We start from the raw sequence: 25,276 nt of genomic DNA on the forward strand, positions 1-25,276 counted from the left end.
CTGTCCCAAGGCTGGAACAAAAAAAGTCTGAAAATCAGTGGCCAACTTTTAAAGTTGGGAACTGGCAACATTAGCTAAAGAACCAAGTCATCTGCAGTGGACGAGTTATTATGTTCAGTATCATTACAATCTTCTTTGTGTTGGTCGGCATGATGTTTCCTGTATCCCAGATAGGTCAAATGTTTTTTCACCCTTAGTATAAGCAGCTGGTATCTTTATATGGATGGACATTGAAAATTCAAGTTTACTGTGTTACTAACATGTAGCCTTGGTAGATCAATGAGTGGGCACCCATGCATTGGACAAAAATGTTAAAAATGTCTTAACATTTTTAACATAAAATGGACTCATGGTATTTAAGTAGTTATTGACCCAAACATAAATTGTAATTCAATTTATTCACATGTAACATGGAGTGTATGGTTATTTGGTTTCTTGTTGCAAAGTTAATTGAATTTTTCATATAGTCCTTGGAGTCATGCAGCACTCCATCTGGTGTTTTGCAATTCAGACCTTGGTGGTTCAAGTTGTTATCTAGATACTTAAATATAGTGCGAGTATCTGCCTCCACCATCCCATCATGCAGTAGTTCCAGATTACAACCACCCTTGAAGGGAGGTGGGAGGAGGAAGACAAACTTCTTCCTCAGATTTCCTGTAAGTCCTTACTCCTCGTCCCTCTGGCCTTAGATGTTTTTTTGCGTGGAGAAAAGGTTTTTTTAAAATATTCACACCATCTAGGCCCCTCAATTTTGTGTAGATTTGTCAGGTTCCTGATCCGTCTCCTCCATTCCAAGGGAAACAGAACCAGCCTCTCCGGTCTCTCCTCATAACTGAAACCTTACATCCCAGGCAACATCTTGGTGAATCTCCTCTGCACCCTCTCCAGTGCAGTCACATCCTTCCTATAGTGTGGTGACCAGAACCACATAGTACTCTAGCTGTGGTCTAACCAATATTTCACAAAGTTGATGCATAACCTCCCTGCTCTTACATCCTGTGCCCCAGCTAAAGAGTGGATGTTGTCTGCTGCTTTTGGTGCTCTCTATAGAAGAGTTAGGAGTTATCTAGTTGTGGCCAATGCAGAACATTTAATCAAGATCACCAAAACAGATTATTTGGCCACCATTACTCTTTGTGGTTCCATGTCTCCAACTCATTTCTTGTAACACTTCAACAAGACTTCATTTGGTGTAAAGCACTTTGAATGTGAAAGGTGCCATAGAATTGCACATCTTTTTAGATGGAACTGAGTAGTTCAATGAGGTCAATGTGAATTGCACTCACTACTGTGTAACTAACTGGAAATGGTGGCAGCTATATGGATTGGTCTGCTGTGCTCAGATTTAGAAAGGCAAATTGGGAGAATTTGGGAGTTTGGACAGATATTGCAGCACATTATAGATGCACATTAAAAATAATCTTATAAAATGCAATTTTAGAAGAGATTAATGCCACAACAAATTTACTGGAAAGATTAATGTTAATCATGAGACAATTAAAATACCAATTTCTTACATTATGCCAGGTAAGACTTTACAAGATAATTTGGCTGTTAGGAAATAGTAGAATTTGTAAATAGAATCTATATACTCAGAGTTGTAAAGCATGGAAACAGGCCTTTTGGCCCAACTCATCTATACCAACCAAGTTGACTTTCCGAGCACATCCAATTTGCCTGCATTTGATTCATGTCCCTCTAAAGTTTATTCTCACCATGAGCTTATCCAAATGTGTTTTAACTGTTGCACTTGTACCTGCCTCTACCACTTCCTCTGGTAGTTTGTGCTATATAACAAACAACATCTCTGTGAAAAACTTAACCCTTTTAAAATCTTTCCCCTCTCCAGTGTAACATGATGTCCCAACTCTTATACTTAATATCCTATCTTATGACGGTAAGTGTGCTATACACCTTCTTCACCACCATGTACCTGTTGACATATTCAGGGAGTTAAGTCTCTGTGCCCCTCGGTCTCTCTGTTTGACAACACTCCCTAGTGCCCTGACATTTACTGTGTAAGCCCTGCCCTGTTTAACTCCCTAAAATGCTTCACTTCACACTTCTCTGAGTTAAATTCCATCTCTCATTCCTTTGTCCACTTACCCAGACATAAGACATAGGAGCAGAATTAGGCCATCTGGCCCATCGAGTCTGCTCTGCCATTCAATCATGGTTGATCCTTTCTTTCTCTCCTCCTCAACCCCAGTTCCCAGCCTTCTCCCCATAACCTTTGATGCCATGTTCAATCAAGAACCTATCAATCTCTGTCTTAAATACACCCAATGACCTGATTTCACAGCAGCATGTAGCAACAATTTCACCATCCTTTGGCTAAAAAAATTTCTCCTCATTTCCATTTTGAATGGACACTCCTCTATCGTGAGGCTGTGCCCTCTTGGTCCTAGACTCTCCCAACATGGGAAACATCCTTTCCACATCTACTTTGTCTAGGCCTTTCAACATTCAAAAGACTTCAATGATATGCCCCCCCCCCCCCCCCCCCGTTCTTCTGAATTCCAGTGAGTACAGACCCAGAGCCATCAAATGTTCCTCGTATGATAACTATTTCATTCCTGGAATCATCCTTGTGAATCTCCTCTGGACCCTCTCCAGTGCCAGCATGTCTTTTCTAAGATGAGGGGCCCTTGCTCTGTATCTAGACATCTTGAAATGAATGCTAACATGGTATTTGCTTTCCTCACCACTGACTTGACCTGCAAGTTAACCTTTAGGGTGTTCTGCATCTCAGATTTTTGGATTTTCTCCCCATTTAGAAAATAGTTCACACATTTATTTCTTCTACCAAAGTGCATTACCATGCATTTTCCAACATTGTATTTCATTTGCCACTTTCTTGCCCATTCTCCTAATCTTAAATCCTTCTGCATCCTACCCATTTCCTCAACATTACCTGCCCCTCTACCAATCTTCGTATCATCTGCAAACTTGGCAACAAAGCCATCTATTCCATCATCTAAATCATTTATAAACAGCATAAAAGAATTGGTCCCAACACCGACCCTTGCGGAACACCACTAGTCACTGGCAGCCAACCAGAAAAAGATCCTTTTATTCCCACTCACTGCCTCATGTGTGGCACCTTGTCAAAGACCTTTTGAAAGTCCAAATATACAACATCCACTGCATTCCCTTTATCTATCCTACTTGTAATCTCCTCAAAGAATTCCTCATGTTCTTCAGGCAAGATCTTCCTGTAAGGAAACCATGCTGACTTTGTCCTATCTTGTCCTGTGTCACCAGTACTCCATAACCTCATCCTTAACAATTGACTCCAACATCTTCCCAACCACTGAGGTCAGGCTAACTGGTCTATAATTTCCTTTCTGCTGCCTTCCTCCTTTCTTAAAGACTGGAGTGACATTTGCAATTTTCCAGTCCTCTGGCACCATGCCAGAGTCCAATGACTTTTGAAAGATCATTGCTAATACCACCATAATCTCTAATGCTACCTCTTTTAGAACTCTAGGGTGCAGTTCATCTCGTCCTGGTGACTTATGTAACTTCAGGTCTTCTAGCTTTTTGAGCACCTTCTCTCTTGTAATAGTAACTGCACCCACTTCTCTTCCTTCACACACTACAACAGTGGTCCCCAACCACTGGACCATGGACCAGTACCGGGCTGCAAAGCATGTGCTACCGGGCCACGAGGAAACAATATGATTTGTCGGTATGAAATGATAAGGAGTGTGCATTGCAGCTGACTCATATCGTTTCATACCACCAAATCATATTGTTTCCTCACGGCCCAGTAGCACATGCTTTGCGGCCTGGTGGTTGGGGACCACTGCACTACAACATCAGGCATACTGTTAGTGTCTTCCACAGTGAAGACATGCAAAATACTCATGTAGTTCATCAGCCATCTCCTTGTCCTGTTATTATTTCTCCTGCATCATTTTTAGCGGTCCTATACCCACTCTCATTTCTCATTTATTTTTAACATACTTGAAAAAACTTTTACTATCCACTTTGATATTATTTGCTAGCTTGCTTTCATATTTCATCTTTTCCCTTCTAATGATATTTTTAGTTGCTCTCTGTAGGTTTTTACAAACTTCACAATCCTCCATCTTCCCATTAATTTTTACTTTGTTTTATGTCCTCTCGTTTGCTTTTACTCTTCAACTCTTCTTAGTCATGAACTTTTGTATCATCCCAGAAAACAGATATCGCCGTATGGCCTCCAGAAAGCCAAACCTGATTCACACAATGAAAAATTGGACACATGGGTGAAATATTGCAGCATCTGTTGGAGCTTATAAGAGTCAAAACAATAGAAAGGTGGATGTGAAGGTGTTTCCTATCGACATCTTCTAGATAGCCCACAAAAATGTCTATTTTACTACTTTTATGCCTGTTTTTCACCTTAAATGTGTTTTTGGAATTGTTAGAGCCTATGATTTACAGTCTGGAGATTGAGTGACCCAGCACTTCGTTGTCTCTGAGAAGATTCCGGGAAGCGAGTGCATATTAACGGCCTTGATGTGAAGAAACTTAGAGATGGGCCAAGAGCCAATGTTCGACTCCATTTCACTATTAAAGCATCCATTGCTGTTTAAAGCATTGTGAAAGATTGAGACATTGAGGTGAATGCAGAAGGCGAGTGAGAGTTCAGCACCAACTGCCTTCCTTTTGATCGTTACCAGAGGAGTCTGTAAGTGACCTATCACTATGTGGATCACTGCGACAGGTGGGTAAGCCTCTGCATTTCGGTGATGTCAGAGGATGTAACCATGGTTCTGCGTTTATGGATTAAATTATTGCATTTATGGACTGTGGACTTTTTAAAATTATGATTTTGAAATTTTGTGTTTTTTGCTCATTCCTTTTCTGTTTTGTTGTGTGAGGGGATCGATGTTCTTGTTGCATTTTTGTGAAGGCGTTAGGGACTTGGGTCAATGTTCTTGTTCCATTTTGTGCAGGGGAGGTGGGGTTGATGATCGGGATGCCATTCTTTTTGGTGACGGGGTGGGTTTGATGTTTCTCTTTAAATGACTTTCATGTTCTTGCTTTGTTTCTTGGTCATCTGGAGAAGATGAATCTCAGAGTTGTGTACAGATACATACTTTGATAATAAATGAACATTTGAACATACATGCCCTGATGATATGCTGAGCCAGTAACAATCTAGCATTGAAGTAATCAGCAGTGTCAATGTTATACAGGCTGAAGGTTGATGTAAAAAATGAATTTGCAACACAAACTGATGCATCATTCCTACAGCTTCTGGGCCACTGTGTATCAAAACCCTATGAGCACACTAGATCATTAATATATGCTTGCCAGTGGTTCTGTTCATTTATACCAAAGTTTTGTACTTTTGGATTTGGATTTTGTCCCTCTGCTAATATAATCTAATATGTTACTTGCCTTTCCAACCATCAGATTCAGATTGCTGTTCATGATAAATCTGAAGATCCACTAAAATAACATTCCTCAGCTGTTTCTGTCTCACTCTCTCCTATTGAGACAGCCTTCCCATAGTTTTCCCAATTGGACTACCATTTGTTAGGACATCCAGTGGTATTTGGCCCCTCATTAGAAATGCCCCCCCCCCTTCTGTGTGATTGGTGGGCTTGAAGCATGGTCTGATGCCATCACCTTGAGGAGAAACAAGAGATCCAGGACCTGAATGAGGTTGACAAGCAACGCTGCAGTTTCTTATTCAGACTAGGATTGTGAATTTAAGAGGGCAAATTCAATGCTAAATCTGTCCACAATAACGTGAGTAGAAGCGACTGCTGCACAGTCCTCGTGGAGCTGAAGTACTACCTTCATACCGAGCAGCCCCTCCATGAGGTTGTGTGGCACTGCAACTGTATTCAATGGGACAGACTCAGAACTGATCTGACAGATGAGAACTGGGCATCCATGAGATGCTGTAGATTGTCAGCAGCAGAGATGATCCATCTCCACAATGTGTAAACTCATGGCCTGGCACATCCCTCACTCCACCTTTACTGTCAGTCCAGGGGACTAACTCTGGTCCAGTGAAGCGTGTAGAAGGACATGCTGGGAGCAGCTTTGAACATTGTATCAGTTGTGGCTCTGACACAATTTCAGCCAGGAAGTTGTGGATTTGAGTCCCACACCCAACATTCAAGCAGAAAGATCTAGACTGAGGCTCCCAAATCCAGTACTACAAGGGTATTAGTGTCCCTGCACTGTCATAGCTTCCTTTAAATTAAGGCTCATCTATGCTCTTGGGTGGACTATTCTTGGTGCTATTTTCAGAAAGAGTAAGAAGTTATTCTTGGTGTTGAGGCCATTTATCCTTTGTAGGAGCTTGTAGTATGCCACGTTTCTGTATTATGAGTCATTTCACTTGAAAGTAGTTCTTTGACCATAAAGTGCTATTGGAATAAACTGCTACACTGAGAACTAGTTATGTGGGCTTTGTATCTTGAATTTATTCACACATTTATTGAACTGACCAAAATCATCAAAACCACATTTCTCTTTCTCAATACACCCTTGCTTTTCAGATTCAGTTTATTGTCATTTAAAAACCACAAATGCAATGCAGTTAAAAAATGAGACAACGTCCCTCCAGAATGATATCACAAAAACACATGACAAAACAGACTACACCAGAAAATCCACATAACGTTTGGCAATCCCCAATCCAGAGTCTGGAGAGGCTGCTGCGTATTAATATCGTGCTACCCAGAAGTGACAGGGAAATTGACAGTTGTTCCATTTGTAATAATTAAGAATCACACTTAGTGGCAGTACATGGGTTAGTATTTGCCCTTTCCATTGAAAGATCTGGTAGTGATTAATAATCCAGTGAAAAATCAAAGCCTTCCAAACACTACGAATAAGTTGTAAAGTTTCTGTTTGCTTCTTCCAGTATTTTTTTGCCTTTACCCATCATATTTCATTATGGTGCTGCTCCTCTTTCACAAATGACAGTTGTATTTAAAACCAAATCAACGAGAGGTGAGGGAATCTACAACTGTTACAGGTTTTCCCAGCTTTTTTCTTCAAAAGCACATTTCCTACATTGTCCAGTCACTGACATAATGCTGTAACAACAGACTATAAAATTAACTGAGGCATTCTTAAGGGTACTGTAGAATGCAAGTCCTTAATATAGTTGAAAGTAAATAAAATTTGTAGATTCTTTTGTATTAGACTGAGAATTTCATTGTTTAAGTAACTATGTAAAGTTAATATAACAGTCAAGCAACATCTGTATATGTTATCTCTATATATAAAAAGAAAACAGAAGCATGTTATTTATATTGCAGGAATGTTCTGTACTTTATTTGCATTCATAATGCTAGCAATACATTGATTGAAAAATCTCAGGGAGGTACTTCTTGTACTTCGCAGCTCATTTCTGGAAGGAGTAATGCATTATAGTGTCAGCAAAAAAAAACATCAAAATATCTCCATTTATATAACCAGCTTATGTCTAAATTTTTAAAGTGCTTCATACACAATGAATTGCTTTTTAAAAAAATGCCATAAGTATTATGATAAAATATTTAACAACTTTTTAATAAGCACTTGATATGCATTTAAATAGCATTATACAAATTAAAATTTAAATTCAAATTACACATTATTGCAGCAACACACACATACATTATATAATTTTAATTTCTTAACACTTGCAAAAAATGCATCAGGCTATATTTTTTAGAATCAAGCTTTGAGATGTTAATAATTAAGTTCTGCTTAATATCAGTATAGTTGCACTGCCAGAGTAGGCTATGAGTTTTTTTTTCATTTTAAACACCAATATAGCCATGCAACCTATATTAAGGCAGATAGTGAAGAATTTTGTTGAAACACTGAGAAACATCCAGGATCCCAAACATGGGATGCAATTGTCATATTTTCCAGATTTCATTTTAAAATAATCATGCAAATGGCACACAAAGCAAACTGAGTGATCAAAGATGGATTTGTGGATGTTAGCCTCAGTGGTTACTCCAACTTAAAGTACTGCATGGTAACCTGATCCCATCCTGATTTTATTTCTGTTTGTAATGATACCGTGAGTACACGGAGAAGTCTGTTCTTTCCATCTTTTGTTAAACCACCAATCATTGCCAAGCATTAAGTACAGTTTAACTATTTGATCCCATATTGTTGAACTAGACTGTAGTTTCCTCACATACATAAGGAGGCATTCCACTTAATCAATAGAAGCAGCATTTTAAATAAAATTATTTCTACTTGTGGTCAGTTGCCTGAGGGAATGATACATCTGCTGTGTTATATTCTGCATTCTGGAATGGAAACAGAAGTTTGTGCCCAACATCAGTATCCTGCCGCAGCAGGGTGAGGTGGCAGGACAGAAGTGTCTATTTTTAATAATGCAAGGAGATCTGAAAGCCAGTTACTACACAGAGCAAGGTCTTACTCTGCAACAGTGAATGCAGGAACAACAGTAAGTGCAAGAGAGGATAGTTTCATTGTATAGTTATTAAGAAGAGTTGTAGATGTTAGCATTTGATGGTGTTTGGTTACTTATAGAGAGGCCATCAGTTTAAGTGCATTTGAAAACTTTTGCATCTATCATTTGCATCTCTATTCCAAGTCTACAGCAGATGCTGTGAAGGAATTGCTCATGACCAAACTACTTAAACATTCTTACGTTTTAGAAAAGAACAATTCTTAATATGCCCCATTTAATCTCAAGATAGCTGTCCCTCATTTTGTGTAGTGCTAAACACGTTGGCATGACTCCACATTAGGAAGTTCTGCAGCCCATTTCCCTGGAGCACAGGAGACTCACTTGACAACATTCTTCAGATGAGTTCATCATTCTACAAAATATGTCGTGCCTTGATCATAAATGAGTATATTTTTATGCAATGTCTCCCCTTGCATAAGTTTATGTTCTTTTTATACATACTTCTTATTGTAATTTATAGTTTTGTATTATGTATTGCATTGGATTGCTGCTGCAAAACAACAAATTTCAAGACACACACACAAAATGTTGGTGGAACACAGCAGGCCAGGCAGCATCTATAAGGAGAAGCACTGTTGACATTGCAGGCCAAGACCCTTCGTCAGGTCTCGGCCTGAAACGTCGACGGTGCTTCTCCTTATAGATACTACCTGGCATGCTGTGTTCCACCAGCATTTTGTGTGTGTGTTACTTGAATTTCCAGCATCTGCAGACTTCCTTGTGTTAAATTTCAAGACATATGCCCTTGATATTAAATCAGTTTCTGATTCCATATTACAAGATATTCTTCCATCCTTTCTAATTGTCATAAAAGCATTATATTAAAATGGTTTAAACAAATAAGTAAGTGTTAGTGTTAATATATATAACACCTCCGGCACGGGAGTGTGTATTCCCTAGACTTACACAGCTAAGAAAACCTGTGGGGTTTCACACATAAATAATGTTACATTTTAGTTAAATATTTAGCTAATAAGATAAGGAGCAAGAGCAGGAGTGGGCCATACATCCCTCTCACCTGCGCTACCATTTAGGTCATGACCGATTTGACCCTTGCTCTCACCTCCACTCTGCTGCCTGCTCCATAAGATGCTCAATTCCCATGTAATCCAATAATCCAACTTTCTCAGTCTTAGATGTACTTAGTAACTCAGCCTCCATGGCTGTCTAGGATAGACAATTCCAAAGATTCACAATCCACAGAAAAATAAATCCTTCTCATCTCCACCTGAGACTAGATCTAGACACCACTAGAAAGAAAATTCCTCCTGGGCACATTACAACCTTCTAGACTCAATATCAAATTCTACAACTCTCTGTCTTTATTGGTCTTCCAACTGTCATGTTGGTTTGTTCTTTCTGTCCTGCACTTTTCTCTTGGGGAGTGGAGAACATACCCAGCTGGAGATGTTGGACGGGCCTTTCTACTCTGCATTTCACAACTCCTACATTCTTTCGTCTCTCCAATTACTCCCATTCACCCACTAACTCCTGTTTACAGCTTGGTCACGCCAGAATTATCCAATCAAAGACATACTCCACTCCACCGCACTCCCCCACCCCAATCCACTGGCAGCATAATGAGCTTCTTTTTGTCTCCTTCCCATTTCTGATGAAGGTTCTCCAACCTGGACCATTAGCTCTATTTCAATTCCCATGACTGCATCTACCCTATCAAACCTGCTCTCAATAGTTTCAATGAGATCATCTTCCAGGCTTCAGGGAGGATAGGCATAGTGTAGATAATCTCTTCTCATAAGACATCTCTGTCCAAGCAAAAAATATTACAAACCTTCATTCAATTGCCTCCAAAAATATACATATATTCTTGCTTAAGACTAAAACCATATACAATTCCTCAAAGTGATCTCAGAGCCCTGTGCAATTGTCATAAGCCTTTCTTACTAATGTACATCATGCCTCCTCCAATTCCACCAACATTCCACTAACCTTTCTCACTGTTTGTTGTACCTGAATGATAAATTTGTGTTTCTTATAAGAGGACCCAAGATTCTGATGAACACTGACATTCATTTCTTTCACACTATTGAAATCATTCTGCCTGGCAAAATGAGCAACCTTACACTTCCCTAACTATACCCTTTTTGCTATACATTTCCCTCATCCCCTTTACCTGCTTAGATTCCTTTGCAAACTTTTTTGTGTTTCTCTTTGTAGGTAACAAAAAAACACCCAAAAACCCTGGATACTAGGAAATTGTCACTCTTGTTTGGTTGGAGGTCCACTGAAGGAATTGTGAAGACTAGTGGACATCAGTGTTCTGGTGGGCATAATAATGTTTAAATCCTCTTGGTGCTAAGAGTATTCAGTGAAAATCAAACATCTTTCATTAAATGCTTGAAGTTGAGGTGCAATTAAAATAAATCTTCACTTTGTTAATGACTTCATGATGGACTGACAGCAGTGGCTTATAGAGGTGGTGTGTCAGGCATGAGCTTTACAAAGCAAGCAAGAGAGGTCTCTCCCCATCATGCTGGAATGTTTTTGAGATCAGAGGTTCAGCAAATAGCTGAAGAAATAATTGGGCAAAATCTAAAGTATCTGAACATCCACAGTCTACTGTTTTGAACAGAGTTAGTCTTCGCTGATTCAGCAACCAGTCAGGAGGTTTCAGATACAGCAGCTGCTCTGAGTTCTTTCAGGCAACAAGTATATTTGTGCTAAAGAGATTACAGATTTGTTCATTTATACTGTTGAATTATTCTAGGCAGTTGCTTAATGAACTGAGGATCCAGAACCCATGCCCTTCTGGGTTCTCAGATGACCAGTAGTTTAAACCTTGGTTAATATGGTTAAGTTTAAATTAATGATTGAATAAACCATGTTGTTTCCTTTAAAGAGAAACACTTCATTCAGGTGCACAAATTATCAGTAAATAGAAAACACTTACTTCTCAGTATAGGGATTAATAATCAGGGGACAAAGTTTAAAGTAACTGGTGGAAGGAATAGAGGGGAGAGGAGGAAAATTGTTTACATCCAGAGGGTGCTGGGTGGGTAGGTGGCTGAAACTCACTGTCTGAAAGGATGGGAGAGGCAGAAATCACTGCCTACATTTAAACAATATTGGAATTTGAAGAGCTGCAGCCAGTAGGGATAGCGATTAGGCTGGGCAGTTTGTTTTCAACTGGGCCATACTTGATAGCTGCCTGGTGTCCTTCCTCCTCATCGATTCTAAATGCTTGCAAGTTACATGGGAAATTTAAAAAGTTAAGAAATCTGCAACATTTTTGGACAGATCAAGAAATGCCATGATTTGCACAACTGATTTGGAATGTAATAATACTACATTGTGAAATAAGTGGGTACTTTTTGATGTATTCCTTCGCTTATTATCCAGTTGTGGAAAGAACTTGCAACACAGCATGGGTAGCAGGGAAGAGAATTCGAAAGTGACCTCTGTCACTGAATTTTTAGGCTCAGGTAAATGTCAGTAACTCTGCACTCTAACAGAGGTGTTTCTAAGAATTAACAGACCAGAATATTTTCCTCCAAGTTTTCATAGAGTATGAGGAAAGGTTCTGTTGTAAGTAATGTAAGCAAAACATGTTGTTCAATCATGGGTCTTTTCAGTCCAAGTGTAATCATTTGGGCCCACTCACTAATAATGGCATACAGATTTGCTCTGCTGCTCAAAGGTTGGAGACTACCACCTTAGGTCACTGGAAGAGCATCAAAAAAAAACTTAGATATAAGTAGTAATAGAACACACACAGCAGTGCTGGAGGCTTTAACCAGACAAATGAGCAGGGAGAATATTATCATCCAAGCAGAAAGTCCTGAAGAAATATTGAATCAAGGAAATTGGCACAATTCACACATTATACTCTCTACATGATTGATTGGTAAGGAGAGGCAATAGGAAAGCTTATTTGCGTTAGTAAATATGAAAGCAGTTTCTTCCACTGATAAATTGAGAGAAGGTGGCAAAACCGCTATAATGTTTATGCTAAGAGACCTGTTGTTGCTTCCTCTTCTGCGTCGTTTCCATTTGCTTTGAGGTCAACAAGCGTTTGGGCAAAGCTGTTCCATTCATCACTCCGGGGAACAGCGATTTGCTGAAAAAAAGTAAAACATTAAGTTCATGTTATACCTATAAACAGTCGTTAGTGTCAGCCATTCACTACCACAGCTACTCATTGAGATAAGCTATATAATGATGACCCCACCTATGTGGCTCATGAAAGTCAGTAGAGATAATGGATTAGCTTTCCCAGAACACTGAACTATATCATGCTCTGATATGGATTATTAGGCACAGCTCAGAGTTCTGAGGTCATTCAATCGGTCTGAGTCAGGTTTGTAAGTACAGTTATTAAAAACAATCTCAGTATGTTTAACATCATACATTGCTGGGAGATACTTTGTAATCTCATCTACATTTCCACCACACTACACAGAATCTGTTATTTCTTTCTTGAATGGATGAATTGAGGTAAAATGCACTCAAGCAGACAAACCAAGAAAATTGTTGGCAAACCTGAATTAATTAGGGTTAGCTCTGGAGCATTGCAGTCTATTCTGTGCCAAAGAAATGGTAACTCAGTCAGTGACTCATGCCTACTACTGGAAAATCACTTAGCTGGGGACAGGACTGGAACCTGCTGAAGCTTAAGAGTGGAAAACTAAGGGGAAGGTGCTGTATAGGATACTTGTCTTCATTAGGCAGGGCATAGAATATAACCACACGGACATCTTTATACAAGTTTATAAAACATTGGTTAGGTCTGTACTTAAGAGTACTGTGTGCAGCTTTTACCTTTTTCATCTTATTTAGAGATACAGCACAGTAACAGGCCCTTCTGGCCCATTGAGCCTGCACCACCCAATTTTCACCCATGTAATCAATTGACCTACTAACTCATACAACTTTGGAATGTGGAAGAAAATTGGAGCACCCAGAAGAAACTCACACATCACGGAGAGAACATACAAACTTCTTACAGACAGCGGCTGAATTCAACCTAGGTTGCTGGTGCTGTAATAGCATTACACTAACCACTACACTACCATACCACACCAAACATTTTTCTCTGATTGGGAACTGAGTTCAGCCCGTGGCAGTGAAAACACCAAATCTTAACCACTAGGTCACTAAGGAACCTTTTTGGTTGCCACACTATAGGAAGTATGTAGTTGCACTAGAGAGGGTTCAGAAGAGATTCACTAGGACATTGCCTGGGATAGAGTGTTTCTGTTGTAATAAGAGACTGGATAATTTGGGTTTACTTTCCTTTGAACAGAGAAGGCTGAGGGGGAACTGATAGAGGTGTACAAAATTATTGAGAGTATAGATAGGGTATATAGTGAGTATATAACTATACCCCTTTGCAAATTAGACAAAACCCGAGGGCATAAGTTTAGGGTAAGGGTTATGAAGTTTGGAGGGAATCAGAGGAACATTTTCCCCTCAAGGTGGTTGGATTTTGAAACATACTGACTGAGGGGGTAGTGGAAGCAGGGACTCTCACTATATGGAAGAGTAGTTGAATTTCCAATGCAGATAAGGCTATGGACTAAGTGCTGGTAAATGGGATTAGAACAGAAGGGTGTTTGATGGTTAGCAAGTATATAGTGGGCTGAAAGACTTGGTTCTGTGTAATGCTCTATGACTCTTTAAAAAATACCACACACAGCATATTGCTTGTGGAAAAGCATTTCAGAGAGTTGAGAAAAGCAATAAAACGCAACTTTGCCTGGGAACCTTTTGATTGCAACTCCTTACCTCACCAACATCATAGATTAACACTTGACCTTCAGAATCTCCCACGGCAATCTCTCGCCCTGACTGTGCCCAGCGTACACGATGTAATGCAGGGTTTCCCTCCATGGTGATACTTGCAGTAGGCACCTAAATTTTACAAGCAAATTGAGGTTTTGTTTCTATATGAAGAATGTGGAAGATATTTTTGTTCTAAGTATAACAATTGAAAACTATATTAAGGCATTGAGATACACTCTAGCTTTAAAGTCCAGTTACAATATGATAAGTCCATGAGTGGTCCAGTTTCAAAGCAAAGAAACTATGATTTTTTGCGTGTGATTTTTATGGGTAAATTAGATACTTGGCCTGGCCACTTCTGTGTGATTCACTTTAGTACAGTTTGTATTTGCCTGACATTGGTGGCATACTTAACGTTGTCACAGGTAATTTCTTCTTGACCAATGTTAGAGGTTCCAAGACAATCTTTATTGTATACTCATAGAGAAAAATAAGCCAGGAGCAAACAGTGTAGGATTTGGAAATGAGATGGCAACTAAAGATTTGCTTCAGAGTTTTTTAAAGCACTGTTTGCCTTGAGCTGTGCCTTTCACTAACGTGATCATCAGTAATTGAAAGCTTTCCATCACTAGTTGTAAAAGTGATATGAGGAAGATTCTAAAATTCTCTTCTTACATCAAACAAGGGAACATCCAATGTCCCAATGTCTGGAGGTTGTTGGGAGTTCAGTTAAAAAAGGCAGCCATGTAATAGTCTGGAGAAATTCCTGGCTAATGCTGTGGTGGATGAGATCTACTGCTGGAATGTTGTAGTTAACATTCACCACCCACTGGGACTATTTCCCGCTCCTCATAAGCTGACTGGCTGCTCTTGAAGGGGAGATCAGGTTGATTTGAATGATGACATTCAGGCACACTTGGAAAAGCTGGGGTCTGTGCTGAAGGAATGACATCGGATTGGCACCACTTTGTGGAAGTCCACTTGCACTCGGTGGAACTGGAAAGAGAGGAAATTCTACACCATTAATATGGAAATCTCTCCAAGAACTGAGGGGTTATGGATATTGTTAGGTAGAAGGGAGTAGTTTAGGTAGGTGTTTAATTACTAGTTTAATTAGTTTGGCATGATATCATGGGCCAAAGGACCTGTTCCTGCGCTGTACTGTTCCATGTTGTAAAAGGTCTGGACTGGCACATCGATGTCTTGACCCAGCATCTCCTAGCCTCCACATGTCATGGCCAGAATTATGGAAGATGAACCAGTGAAGCCCCTTTCATTTACCACAGCCATTTTATGCAAATATGCTGTGTACTGTGGCTGCAACGGGAGAGAGATCTTTCAGCTCTGACTTGTTTCCCAGCAATCATTGTGACTTTGGATGTGGCAACTTTGAATTCTGTGTGGAACTCCTAACAGGGATTCCACAGGTCCTCTTTATTACTTGACTATATGTAAGAAAAACACTTTTTAGGCTGTTTTAAATGTATTTTTGCCCAACTTCACAGTTTTATTTTCCAGGAGATGCATGTGGGCAGTGTATATTTTTCACAACAAGAAGGAATCCAATTTCTGGGCATGCGTGTTTCTATATGCAGGGCATTCTGACTCCTTTTCCATTTCAGTCCATGGTCTCTCAATGCAGCTATGTTTCAGAGAGATTAGAAAGTCTAATTGAATCCAACCTGCATTCACACCTCAGATGAGGAGTGATCTTCAATTATGTTTTGTCAGCTGTAATTTCTATTAAATAGTGTCATATTCATCAACTAAAAGAATCTCTTTTACATTCATTGATTTTCTTGACTTACCTCAGTATCTTCATTTAAATTCCAAAGATCGAGTCGGCCCATTCCATCAACGCATGCAAAGAGTGCAGGGTGGAGAGGGGACCACATGACATCAAACACATAGTCTGAACTGTCCTCGAACGAATACAATGACTTGTTGCTCTGAAAGAAAGAGATCCTGTTAACTTAAAGAGATAGCATGCAATTAATACAATAATCTTTAGACACATAAAAAGATCATTAAGGTGTACAATTCTACTGCTCCTCTGCTTGCACTTTGAAGTGATTCACTGTAACAAGGATCATTGCTGGAGCAAATATTGTTTTGATCCAGCAGATGCATTCCAGTGGAACCGGGATCTAAAATAAAGGCTGCATTTTTAATTCTATCACAGAGGCTAAGATAATTTCGTTCAGTATAGACGGTCGATTGAATCAGGTCTACCTGGCTGAAAGAAGGAAGTTACGTTTGAGTCACACAGAATTATTTCAGCCATGACTACCTGTTTAAGAATCAAAATATTTCAAAAGGCATACTAATTAGAACAAAACTACAAAATCCATTTGCTTTCGTTTTAATGCAAGCGATTCAGATCATTTTGTATTAGTGACAATGTGATTATGAAAAAGGTAGCATAAATACACAATAGAAGTAAATCAGAAGTCTGCTGATATCTATTTGTACATACCTTCGTTGACCAAAGCTTCACAGTCCAGTCAAATGATGAAGTGATGAAAAGATGAGAGAAGTCCACTGCTCCTGTTGCTGTGTGACAATGGATTCCTGTCACTGGACCCTGGTGTCCTTCAAACATCTCAATAATTCCAGCTTTGCTGTAGTTTATAGACAAGTTCAAGTTTAATTGTCATTCAACCAAACATGAATACCCATGAATACAAAGTTACCCTGGGGCCAAAGTGCAAAATACAGTACCAACAGTCACACACAGCACAATGCACATATAAGGTAGCAAGCACATATAAGATATCAGTAAAATACAGTCACACATTAGAAACACAGTCCAAGACCCTGAGCCCATGAAGGTTGCAGCAGTCTGCAGTCGACAGACATTCACTTTCAATTTCAAAAATTGTGTTCTTGTTTTAGCAGCAGTTAAGGATAGAATTCCTTCTGGCCACCTCCAATTTTCTTTGTACTGCTTACATTTACATAGAGTCATAGAGAGGTGTAACATGGAAACAGGCCCTTTGGCCTATAGTACACACTACCTATCAGCCCCCCACTTACACTGATCCAACAATAATCTCATTCGTTTTCCTCCTCACATTCCCATTAACTCCTCCTAAATTCCACCACTCATCTAGACAGTTGGGGTAATTTACAGCAGCGAATTAATCCACTGACTGGCATAGCTTTGATGTGTGGGGGGCAAACAGGAGCACATGATGGAAACCCATACACGAAGAATATGCAGACTCCACACAGACAGGATTGAATGCAGGTCATTGGAGCTGTAAGGCAGCAGTTCTATCTGCTGCACCACCATGCCCCTCCCTTTCTCCAAGTCAATTATTATCATCTCTATCTTTTAATGTTTTTTTTTTACTTCAATATTCCTCTTTCTTCCTCCCTATAACTTTCAAATATTTACTATGAACTATGTCATTTAATCTTTTGGCAGGGCACATTAAAGCACTCCAGACTCAATAGTGAATTCAACAGTTTCAGATAATTCTGCTATTCCCATTTACATGTCCTTAAGACTCTGATTTCTCATCTTGTCTCATTGCCATTCCCTCTTGCTTTGTAGTATCATCCTTTTTGCTATAGCTCTCCAACTTATCACAGACTTTCCTTTTTGTTTTCTCCCCCCTCCTCTACAACTTAAAATACATTTTGTTTCTCATTTTTCTGAGATCTGATGAAAAGTCATGAATCTGAAATGTTGTCAGACCTGGTGAGGACGTCTAACAAATCTTGTTATTATCAAGACTGGAGAGTTATACAGCAAATTTAGTGGTGGACATTTAAGGGTTAATTGGACTTCAACATATGTTTATGATTCCACAGTTCGGAAGGATGAGTGAAAATCTTAGAAGTTTACATTTACTTTTGTATTTTGTAAATGGTTGAAGATGCAGTCGACTCAGACCACGGCACAGATTCAGGAGGAAAGCGGTGTTACCCCAGTCAATTAGTGAATTCACTTGATTTACACCCTTGCTAGCTAAGGCCAACACTAAAGTTTTGGTCTTTAATTATCACAGAGCAGATATACTGCTGCTCAAGTTCAATAATGGTATCACAGATACTCAAACAACAGAAATTCATCCGTAACCCAAAGATGGAAGAAAGTAGCCAACAACCTGCAGGTTTTGAAGCTTTGAGAGTCATGCCAGGGATGAGCTGAAGGATGAGCTACTTTGCAAATTTTTTGTTTGAGAGTATCAAGCAGAGCAAGAATAAATGCAGTAATATACTGTCATGTGCACAGTTAAGTGATTACATTGACAACAGAAATAACTCAATATTGAAGATTTAGAGAAAACTTTGATCACACCAAAATTTTCTTGTTTGCATACATGAGCACCCTAGTCCTGTGCTCATCTTCTGATTCCTTCTCTAGCTCCCCCCCACCCCCACTGACCTGTCCTGTTTTCCTGCCCATCCTGACCTCACCAACCTCAACATCCTCCATCTTGCCCTGCTTTGATTTTTATGGACACACACTCCATTTCTGAACTCCATCATATCACCTGTTCAGCAACAGTGCTGAAGCTCAAAGCCCAGAACTTTAGAGTTGGCTTTAGTTGGCAAACTAATGGTATCATAGAATAATGATTGACTATTATAATCGGTATTGGAACTATAGCAGACTTCCTCCATACCCCATACCTGCCAAGGCGACAAGCTGTATACACTGAGCCTTCTTCACTGCCCACGACAAAGTTATTGATATCCCCCAGTGGGAAGGACATGGAGGTTACGGCAACTGCCTTTGACTGCTTGTGTACCAGCTCAATACTATCCTGCAAAATAAAGTAGCAAGTGATTTCATAAGTGAAAGATACAAAATTGCACATTCAGATCAATCCTTATATGCAAGATGTCTCGAGACACAAGGTTAAAAGCTTACATTACTAATGTAACAAATCTCAAAGGCTCCACATTGGCAAGACCTATTCCAATTGTTGTAATATTGACTGATTTTTCATGTCTGTTTGATTTTGCTCAAAGTTCACCTCAGTCATTCTCAAAAGCTCAAAGTACATTTATTATAAAAGTAAATATATTACAGTGCCTTGAAGAGATATTCAGACCCCAAGCCTTTGTTCATACAAATGAGTATTACAAACAGGGATTTTGATCATTTTAACTGAGAATTTTTATTTGTGAACCACATGGTCCTTTCTTTTCACAGTAGAGGCAAAAAAAAAACAGGGAAAATTGTAAAGAATGAAAAACAAAAAAAAAAATAAAAACTCTAATGTCAGAAGTTCAAAAGTATTCATCCTCAGTACTTAGTTGAACTACTTCTTGCAACTATTATAGCCAGTAGTCTTTTTGAATAAATCTCTATTAGCTTTGCACAAGGTGATAGAGCAAGATTTGCCCATTCCTCCTTGCAAAATTACTCAGGCTGTGCCATATTAGTTGGGAAATGGCTGTGGACAGCAATCTGGCCAGAGGTGTTCGATCAGGTTAAAATCAGGACTCTGACTAGGCCACTCAAGGACATCAGCTTTCTTCATTTGAAGTCACCCCATGGTTGCACTGGCAGTGTGCTTTGGGCCGTTTGTCCTGCAGAAAGACAAACTTCCACCTCAGTATAAGCTTTCTGGCAGAGGCTAGCAGGTTTTTATCCAGGATTTCTCTACATTTAGCAGTATTCATCTTCCTATCAATCCTGACCAGATTTCCAGTCCCTGCTACTGAAAAGCATTCCCATAGCACTGTGCTACCTCCACCATACAGACTGATGCACAGTATTAGATTTACACCACACGTTCCACTTAAAAAAAAGCATATCCTTGCCTGTGCAACACATGCAAATGCTGGAGGAACTCAGCAGGCCAGGCAGCATCTATGGAAAAGAGTAAATAGTTGATGTTTTGGGCTGAGAAACTTCATCAGTCCTATTGAAGGGTCTTGATCTAAAATGTTGACTGTTTACTCTTTACCATAGATGCTGCCTGGCCTGCTGACTTCCTCCAGCATTTTGTGTGTGTTACTTTGGATTTCCAGCATTTGTAGGTTTTCTCGTGTTTGTTATATCCTTGCCTGTAAAGACTGCGCAAAGCATCACTTAGAAGATACTGCACAGGTGTGTAAGGACTTGTGGTCAGATGAGATAAAGTAGAACTTTTTGGCCTCAACACTAAGTGGTACGTGTGGCAGAAATCTAATACTATGCATCAGCAGTATGGTGGAGGTAGCATCATGCTATGGGGATGCTTTTCAGCAGCAGGGATTGTATATACTACCTCGAGATTTGCCTCCTTACAGTCACAAAACAAAGAAACCTAATCAAATCTATTAAAAAAGAAAACTGTCAAACACCCACTGTGCAGAAACAAAATCAGTAAAAGTAAACAAATAACATTCAGAGTTGAAGTTCACAAAAGTAAGTTCGTAGCCGGTCCAGGAGCCCATTAGTTGCAGGCCACAGCTTCAACTCAGCACAGAGACAAGCTAACCTCGCAAGCCGTGAGCAGAACACTAGCCTATCCCTCGGCTTTGGTGCCGACACCCTGACCTTTTCAATCTGGCCCGGCACTGAAATTGACCAAACAGCGGGTCATTCCTTGCTCTTGGATATGGGCTCAGTCATTTCAATACGTTCCTGGAGCTGGGCCCTGCCACCTCAATTCGGCCCATACCCAACCTTTACAATCTGGCCTGGTGTTTAAATTAGTCAAATATCGGCTTGTTCATTGCTTGAACTGCCTTGGATATGCCACTTTGAATTGGCTCCGTCCACTCCAGCAATGGCTAAACATTGGCTCGTTCTGCACTCTTGGACCCAGGCCCTGCTGCTTTGATTTGACCTATACACACCACACCACAACAGTCCTGCATCTTTGAGACTTCAGTTCACACCAAAAAAAATGCCAGGTTGTATAGGCAGTCCAAAGCTAATTCTGAAAGGGAGTTGATTGCAGTGATTGTTTTCCAGAAAAAGTATGATTATTAGAGTAGTTAGTAGTTTTGTTTGTTTAACCAGCACCATCTTAACTCTACATAAACTTTATCTCCCAAAATTTTATTCTAACCAACCACTGCTGGCTCCCAATTTCCAAACAAATTCAATTCAAAAATCGTCATCTTGATTTACAATGTCTTTGAAGTCTTCTCTCTGTATCTTCTTCCCACCCAACATCACAGGCCAGGCATTCACGACTAACAGACCAACATCAGCATCTTCTACCCCACCTACACTGAGAGTAGAACATTCAACTGTCACAATTCCAATCAAACTCTCTTTCCTAAAACTTTTTACCTTGAATCCATCTGTCTTTATTTATAAAAACCTACCAAAGCTTGAGAACACATACCACCAGGCTAAAAGACAGTTTTTATCGTGCTGCTTTAGGCTTTTGGATGGATCTCTTATGTGCTAAGATGACTCTTGATATCTCAACTTACCTTGTTAGTGCCTTGCACCTTATTGTCTAACTGCACTGCACTTTCTCACTAACTGTAACATCATTATATTCTGCACTGTTTTATTTCATTTTGTACTACCTTTATGTACTTATGAATGTAATAATCTATCTGGATGGCATGCAAACAAAAGCTTTCACTGTATCTTGGAACACCTGGCAATAATAAACTAATTACCAATATTATTGGTCATCTTTAGCAACCTTGTCCTGGCTCCCAGTCATCGATCTCCCTTGTGAAATGCCATGGCATATTTTACAATATTAACAATTCAACATCAGAGAAAGTTAATGCAGACGAGTTCATTTTTGTAACTATTACAGGTGCAAGAATCAAACAGTTTTGCTTCAATTCTAAATGATTTACTTAAAAACTAAATTACTTATTTATCAAGTAACAAGAAAATGCAAGTTTCTTACCTGTGGCTGAGACAGCATGTCCAAGCTCCACGTACACAGTTTTCCATCAGTGGAAACGCTGACCAAGTTATGAGCATTTTGAGTGCCAACGACATTCACACAATACACAGGGTGCTATATTGCAGAACAATCAATGAAAGTCAATGTAAAAGATGTAGAAAGCAGCTATTTACTCAGGTCAACTTAACTCTTTCATTATATGTGTTTCTCAAATACTACCACTATTATGTATGCCATTTCATTCACTGGATCCATGTATTGTGATGCAAGGTTTGAATGCCAACTATCAATAAATGGGATCAAAAAGATTATTCTCACTGTGTGAGCTGCAGCAGATAGTGGAGTCCGCTGGACAGGTGTCTTCTTGCTACTGCGATTGTCCCAAAGAACAATCTGACCAGAATACGTTCCACCCACCATCAGGTTTGGATGAAACTGTGCGAAGCAGGCAGACATAACTTTTGACTGAAAAAGAAAACAATTAAACATGACCATGCGTTCTCATAAAAAATGGACTAAAAGAGTTTCTTGATATTCCATCTTTATATTCTGACACCAAGCATCATTTTACTGGAACATTAAACCAAATTATGTAATTGTATTGCACAAAAATAGGCCCTTTGGCCCATGGTGTCTATACTGACCATTTTACCTATACTTTAGAATTATAATACATTTTACTGTAAGCCTACATGTATGCCCACCAGTCTTAAGACAACTGTACACAGGGAAAAATTTCTTAATATCCACATCATCTATGCCTCTCATAACTTTATATACATTGGTCAGGTTCCCCTCACTCCACTCAGCTCCAAGGAAAATAAACTCACCCTCACCCCTGTTCTCTCCTCATAACTGAAACCTTACATCCCAGGCAACAACTTGGTGAACCTCCTCTGCACCCTCTCCAGTGCAGTCACATCCTTCCTATAGTGTGGTGACCAGAACCACATAGTACTCTAGCTGTGGTCTAACCAATGTTTCACAAAGTTGATGCATAACCTCCCTGCTCTTACATCCTGTGCCCCAGCTAAAGAGTGGATGTTGTCTGCTGCTTTTGGTGCTCTCTATAGAAGAGTTAGGAGTTATCTAGTTGTGACCAATGCAGAACATTTAATCAAGATCACCAAAACAGATTATTTGGCCACCATTACTCTTTGTTTGTGGTTCCATGTCTCAACTCATTTCTTGTAACACTTCAACAAGACTTCATTTGGTGTAAAGCACTTTGAATGTGAAAGGTGCCATAGAATTGCACATCTTTTTAGATGGAACTGAGTAGTTCAATGAGGTCAATGTGAATTGCACTCACTAATGTGTAACTAACTGGAAATGGTGGCAGCTATATGGATTGGTCTGCTGTGCTCAGATTTAGAAAGGCAAATTGGGAGAATTTGGGAGTTTGGACAGATATTGCAGCACATTATAGATGCACATTAAAAATAATCTTATAAAATGCAATTTTAGAAGAGATTAATCCCACAACAAAAAGAATAATGTTAATCATGAGACAGCTAAAATACCAGTTTCTTACATTATGCCAGGTTAGACTTTACAAATTCATTTGGCTGTTAGGAAATAGTAGAATTTGTAAACCAAATGAGTGTAAAAGGATTACATCAGATTATACAACACCTGACAGTGAAAGATGTACTCTGGAGTGGTCTTCTTAAACTTCATGTTCCATATAAGGGCTACGCCATCAGGTTCATTCAAAGCATCTTCATTGTTAGTATATGATGCAACCAGTAGTTCTGGACACTGTGTAAAAAAAAAAGCGGAAAATAAAAGTAAAAACAATTTATTTCACAGGAGCTCTTAAATACTTCTGGTAAGTTGTGGGAGTATACGAATGCAGCGGCCTCTCGGAGGCAACCAAAGGTGCATTTTTCTTTGTAAAATGTGTTTTTTACTATTGCAAGACAATTCCACTGCAAGAACATCAGGCACTGCAGGGCTACTCCATCAGTGAGCTTGCTGCTCGTTGATTGGAGTAGCTGGGCTGGTGTCAGTGGTGGAGCTGGATGTTGAAGGGGTTGGCTGAGGTATTGAAGGGTTCAGCCTAGATGTCAAAGGAGCTGGTCAAGATATCTGAGGAGCCCGCCAGTGTATCCAAGGAGCCGGCTTGAGTTCAGAGGAGCTGACCTGTCTGCAGAGTGTGTAGCTGCCCTCTACTCAGAACCATCAAAGTTGGTGCAGTATAATTGTGGGAAATGGTCTTGGACATTTCACTTGTGATTGCAAGACTCTGTTGGCCAGTGATGATGTAAGTTGCCACAGACCTATTAACCGTGGCAGGTGGAGGGATAGATGGCAAGGCAGCTATGTAGCCTCAGTTGTAGCGAGGACCAGGCCTCAAGCCTCAGGCTTGCCTGCTGCTGTACACCAGGTGAATGGACGTGGTAACACTACAGTATGGCGTCTGAGCTCAGCTGGGGCCTGACCTATCAGGAAAATCCCAATTACACAATCAAGATACATGAAAGTCAACGGATATTTTGAAATATGAATCATTCTTCAACAATTATTAAGATCTTGCAAACCGTGTTTACTTTGCCTCATTTACCTAACAACAACTGTAAGGAAATTAAATTAATAAGGCCATTATAGAACCAGATTCAAAGCTTGCTAGATGTCACAACCTAAATATACTGCAGGAATAGAGCAACAATTTTCAGTATTGAGCAGCTTTACTTAAATAAGTTAAAATGTACCAAATTCTAGATTTAAGATTGTTTAGTGTCATTTCCAGTACACAAGTGTAAAGAAGGAAATAATTGTTACCCTGGATCAGATGCAGCAGATTAAAAAAAACACACTAAGAAAAAGAATACAATAAATACAAATACATAAAATAGCTTATATGCTCAGATTGATTGTATAGCCACAAAGAGGTCCTTGGTACAGGAGTGTGTCTGTAAGTAAGAAGACTCTGACAGGAATTGATAAAGTAATGGTGGTTGGGGGTATGGAGGGGTGGGTATTGGGTGGAGGTGTTGACCAGCCTTGCTGGTTGGGGAAAGGAACTGTTTTTGAGTATGGTAGTCAAGGCATGTATGCCACATAGCCTCCATCCTGATGGGAGAGGTTTAAACAGTCCATGAGCAGGGTGGGTGGGTTATTTCATGGCATTCCTTGCCTTTTTCCAGCACCTTTCTGTATATATAGACAATAGGTGTACAAGTAGACCATTCGGCCCTTCGAGCCTGCACCGCCATTTTGAGATCATGGCTGATCATCTACTATC

General features: G+C 39.7%; 1 protein-coding gene across 6 annotated transcripts in view; it reads right to left on the reverse strand.

Moving 5' to 3' along the window:
- Nucleotides 1-4,876: 4,876 nt before the first annotated feature.
- Nucleotides 4,877-25,276, reverse strand: part of LOC132384717 (cytoplasmic dynein 1 intermediate chain 2-like) — an 88,924-nt gene continuing 68,524 nt past the window's right edge. For all 6 annotated transcript variants that reach the window (XM_059956108.1, XM_059956111.1, XM_059956110.1 and 3 more), the window contains 9 exons: nt 23,665-23,790; nt 22,348-22,494; nt 22,030-22,143; nt 18,842-18,975; nt 16,674-16,818; nt 16,006-16,146; nt 14,201-14,326; nt 12,434-12,533; nt 4,877-7,369 (listed from right to left, as the gene is read on the reverse strand). In XM_059956108.1, coding sequence (XP_059812091.1) covers nt 7,335-7,369; nt 12,434-12,533; nt 14,201-14,326; nt 16,006-16,146; nt 16,674-16,818; nt 18,842-18,975; nt 22,030-22,143; nt 22,348-22,494; nt 23,665-23,790 — 1,068 coding nt within the window. In that variant the 3' untranslated portion in view covers nt 4,877-7,334. The remainder of the gene's footprint in view (nt 7,370-12,433; nt 12,534-14,200; nt 14,327-16,005; nt 16,147-16,673; nt 16,819-18,841; nt 18,976-22,029; nt 22,144-22,347; nt 22,495-23,664; nt 23,791-25,276) is intronic.

Source organism: Hypanus sabinus, chromosome X1 (genome assembly GCF_030144855.1).
Source record: "Hypanus sabinus isolate sHypSab1 chromosome X1, sHypSab1.hap1, whole genome shotgun sequence".
Classification (NCBI taxonomy): domain Eukaryota; kingdom Metazoa; phylum Chordata; class Chondrichthyes; order Myliobatiformes; family Dasyatidae; genus Hypanus; species Hypanus sabinus.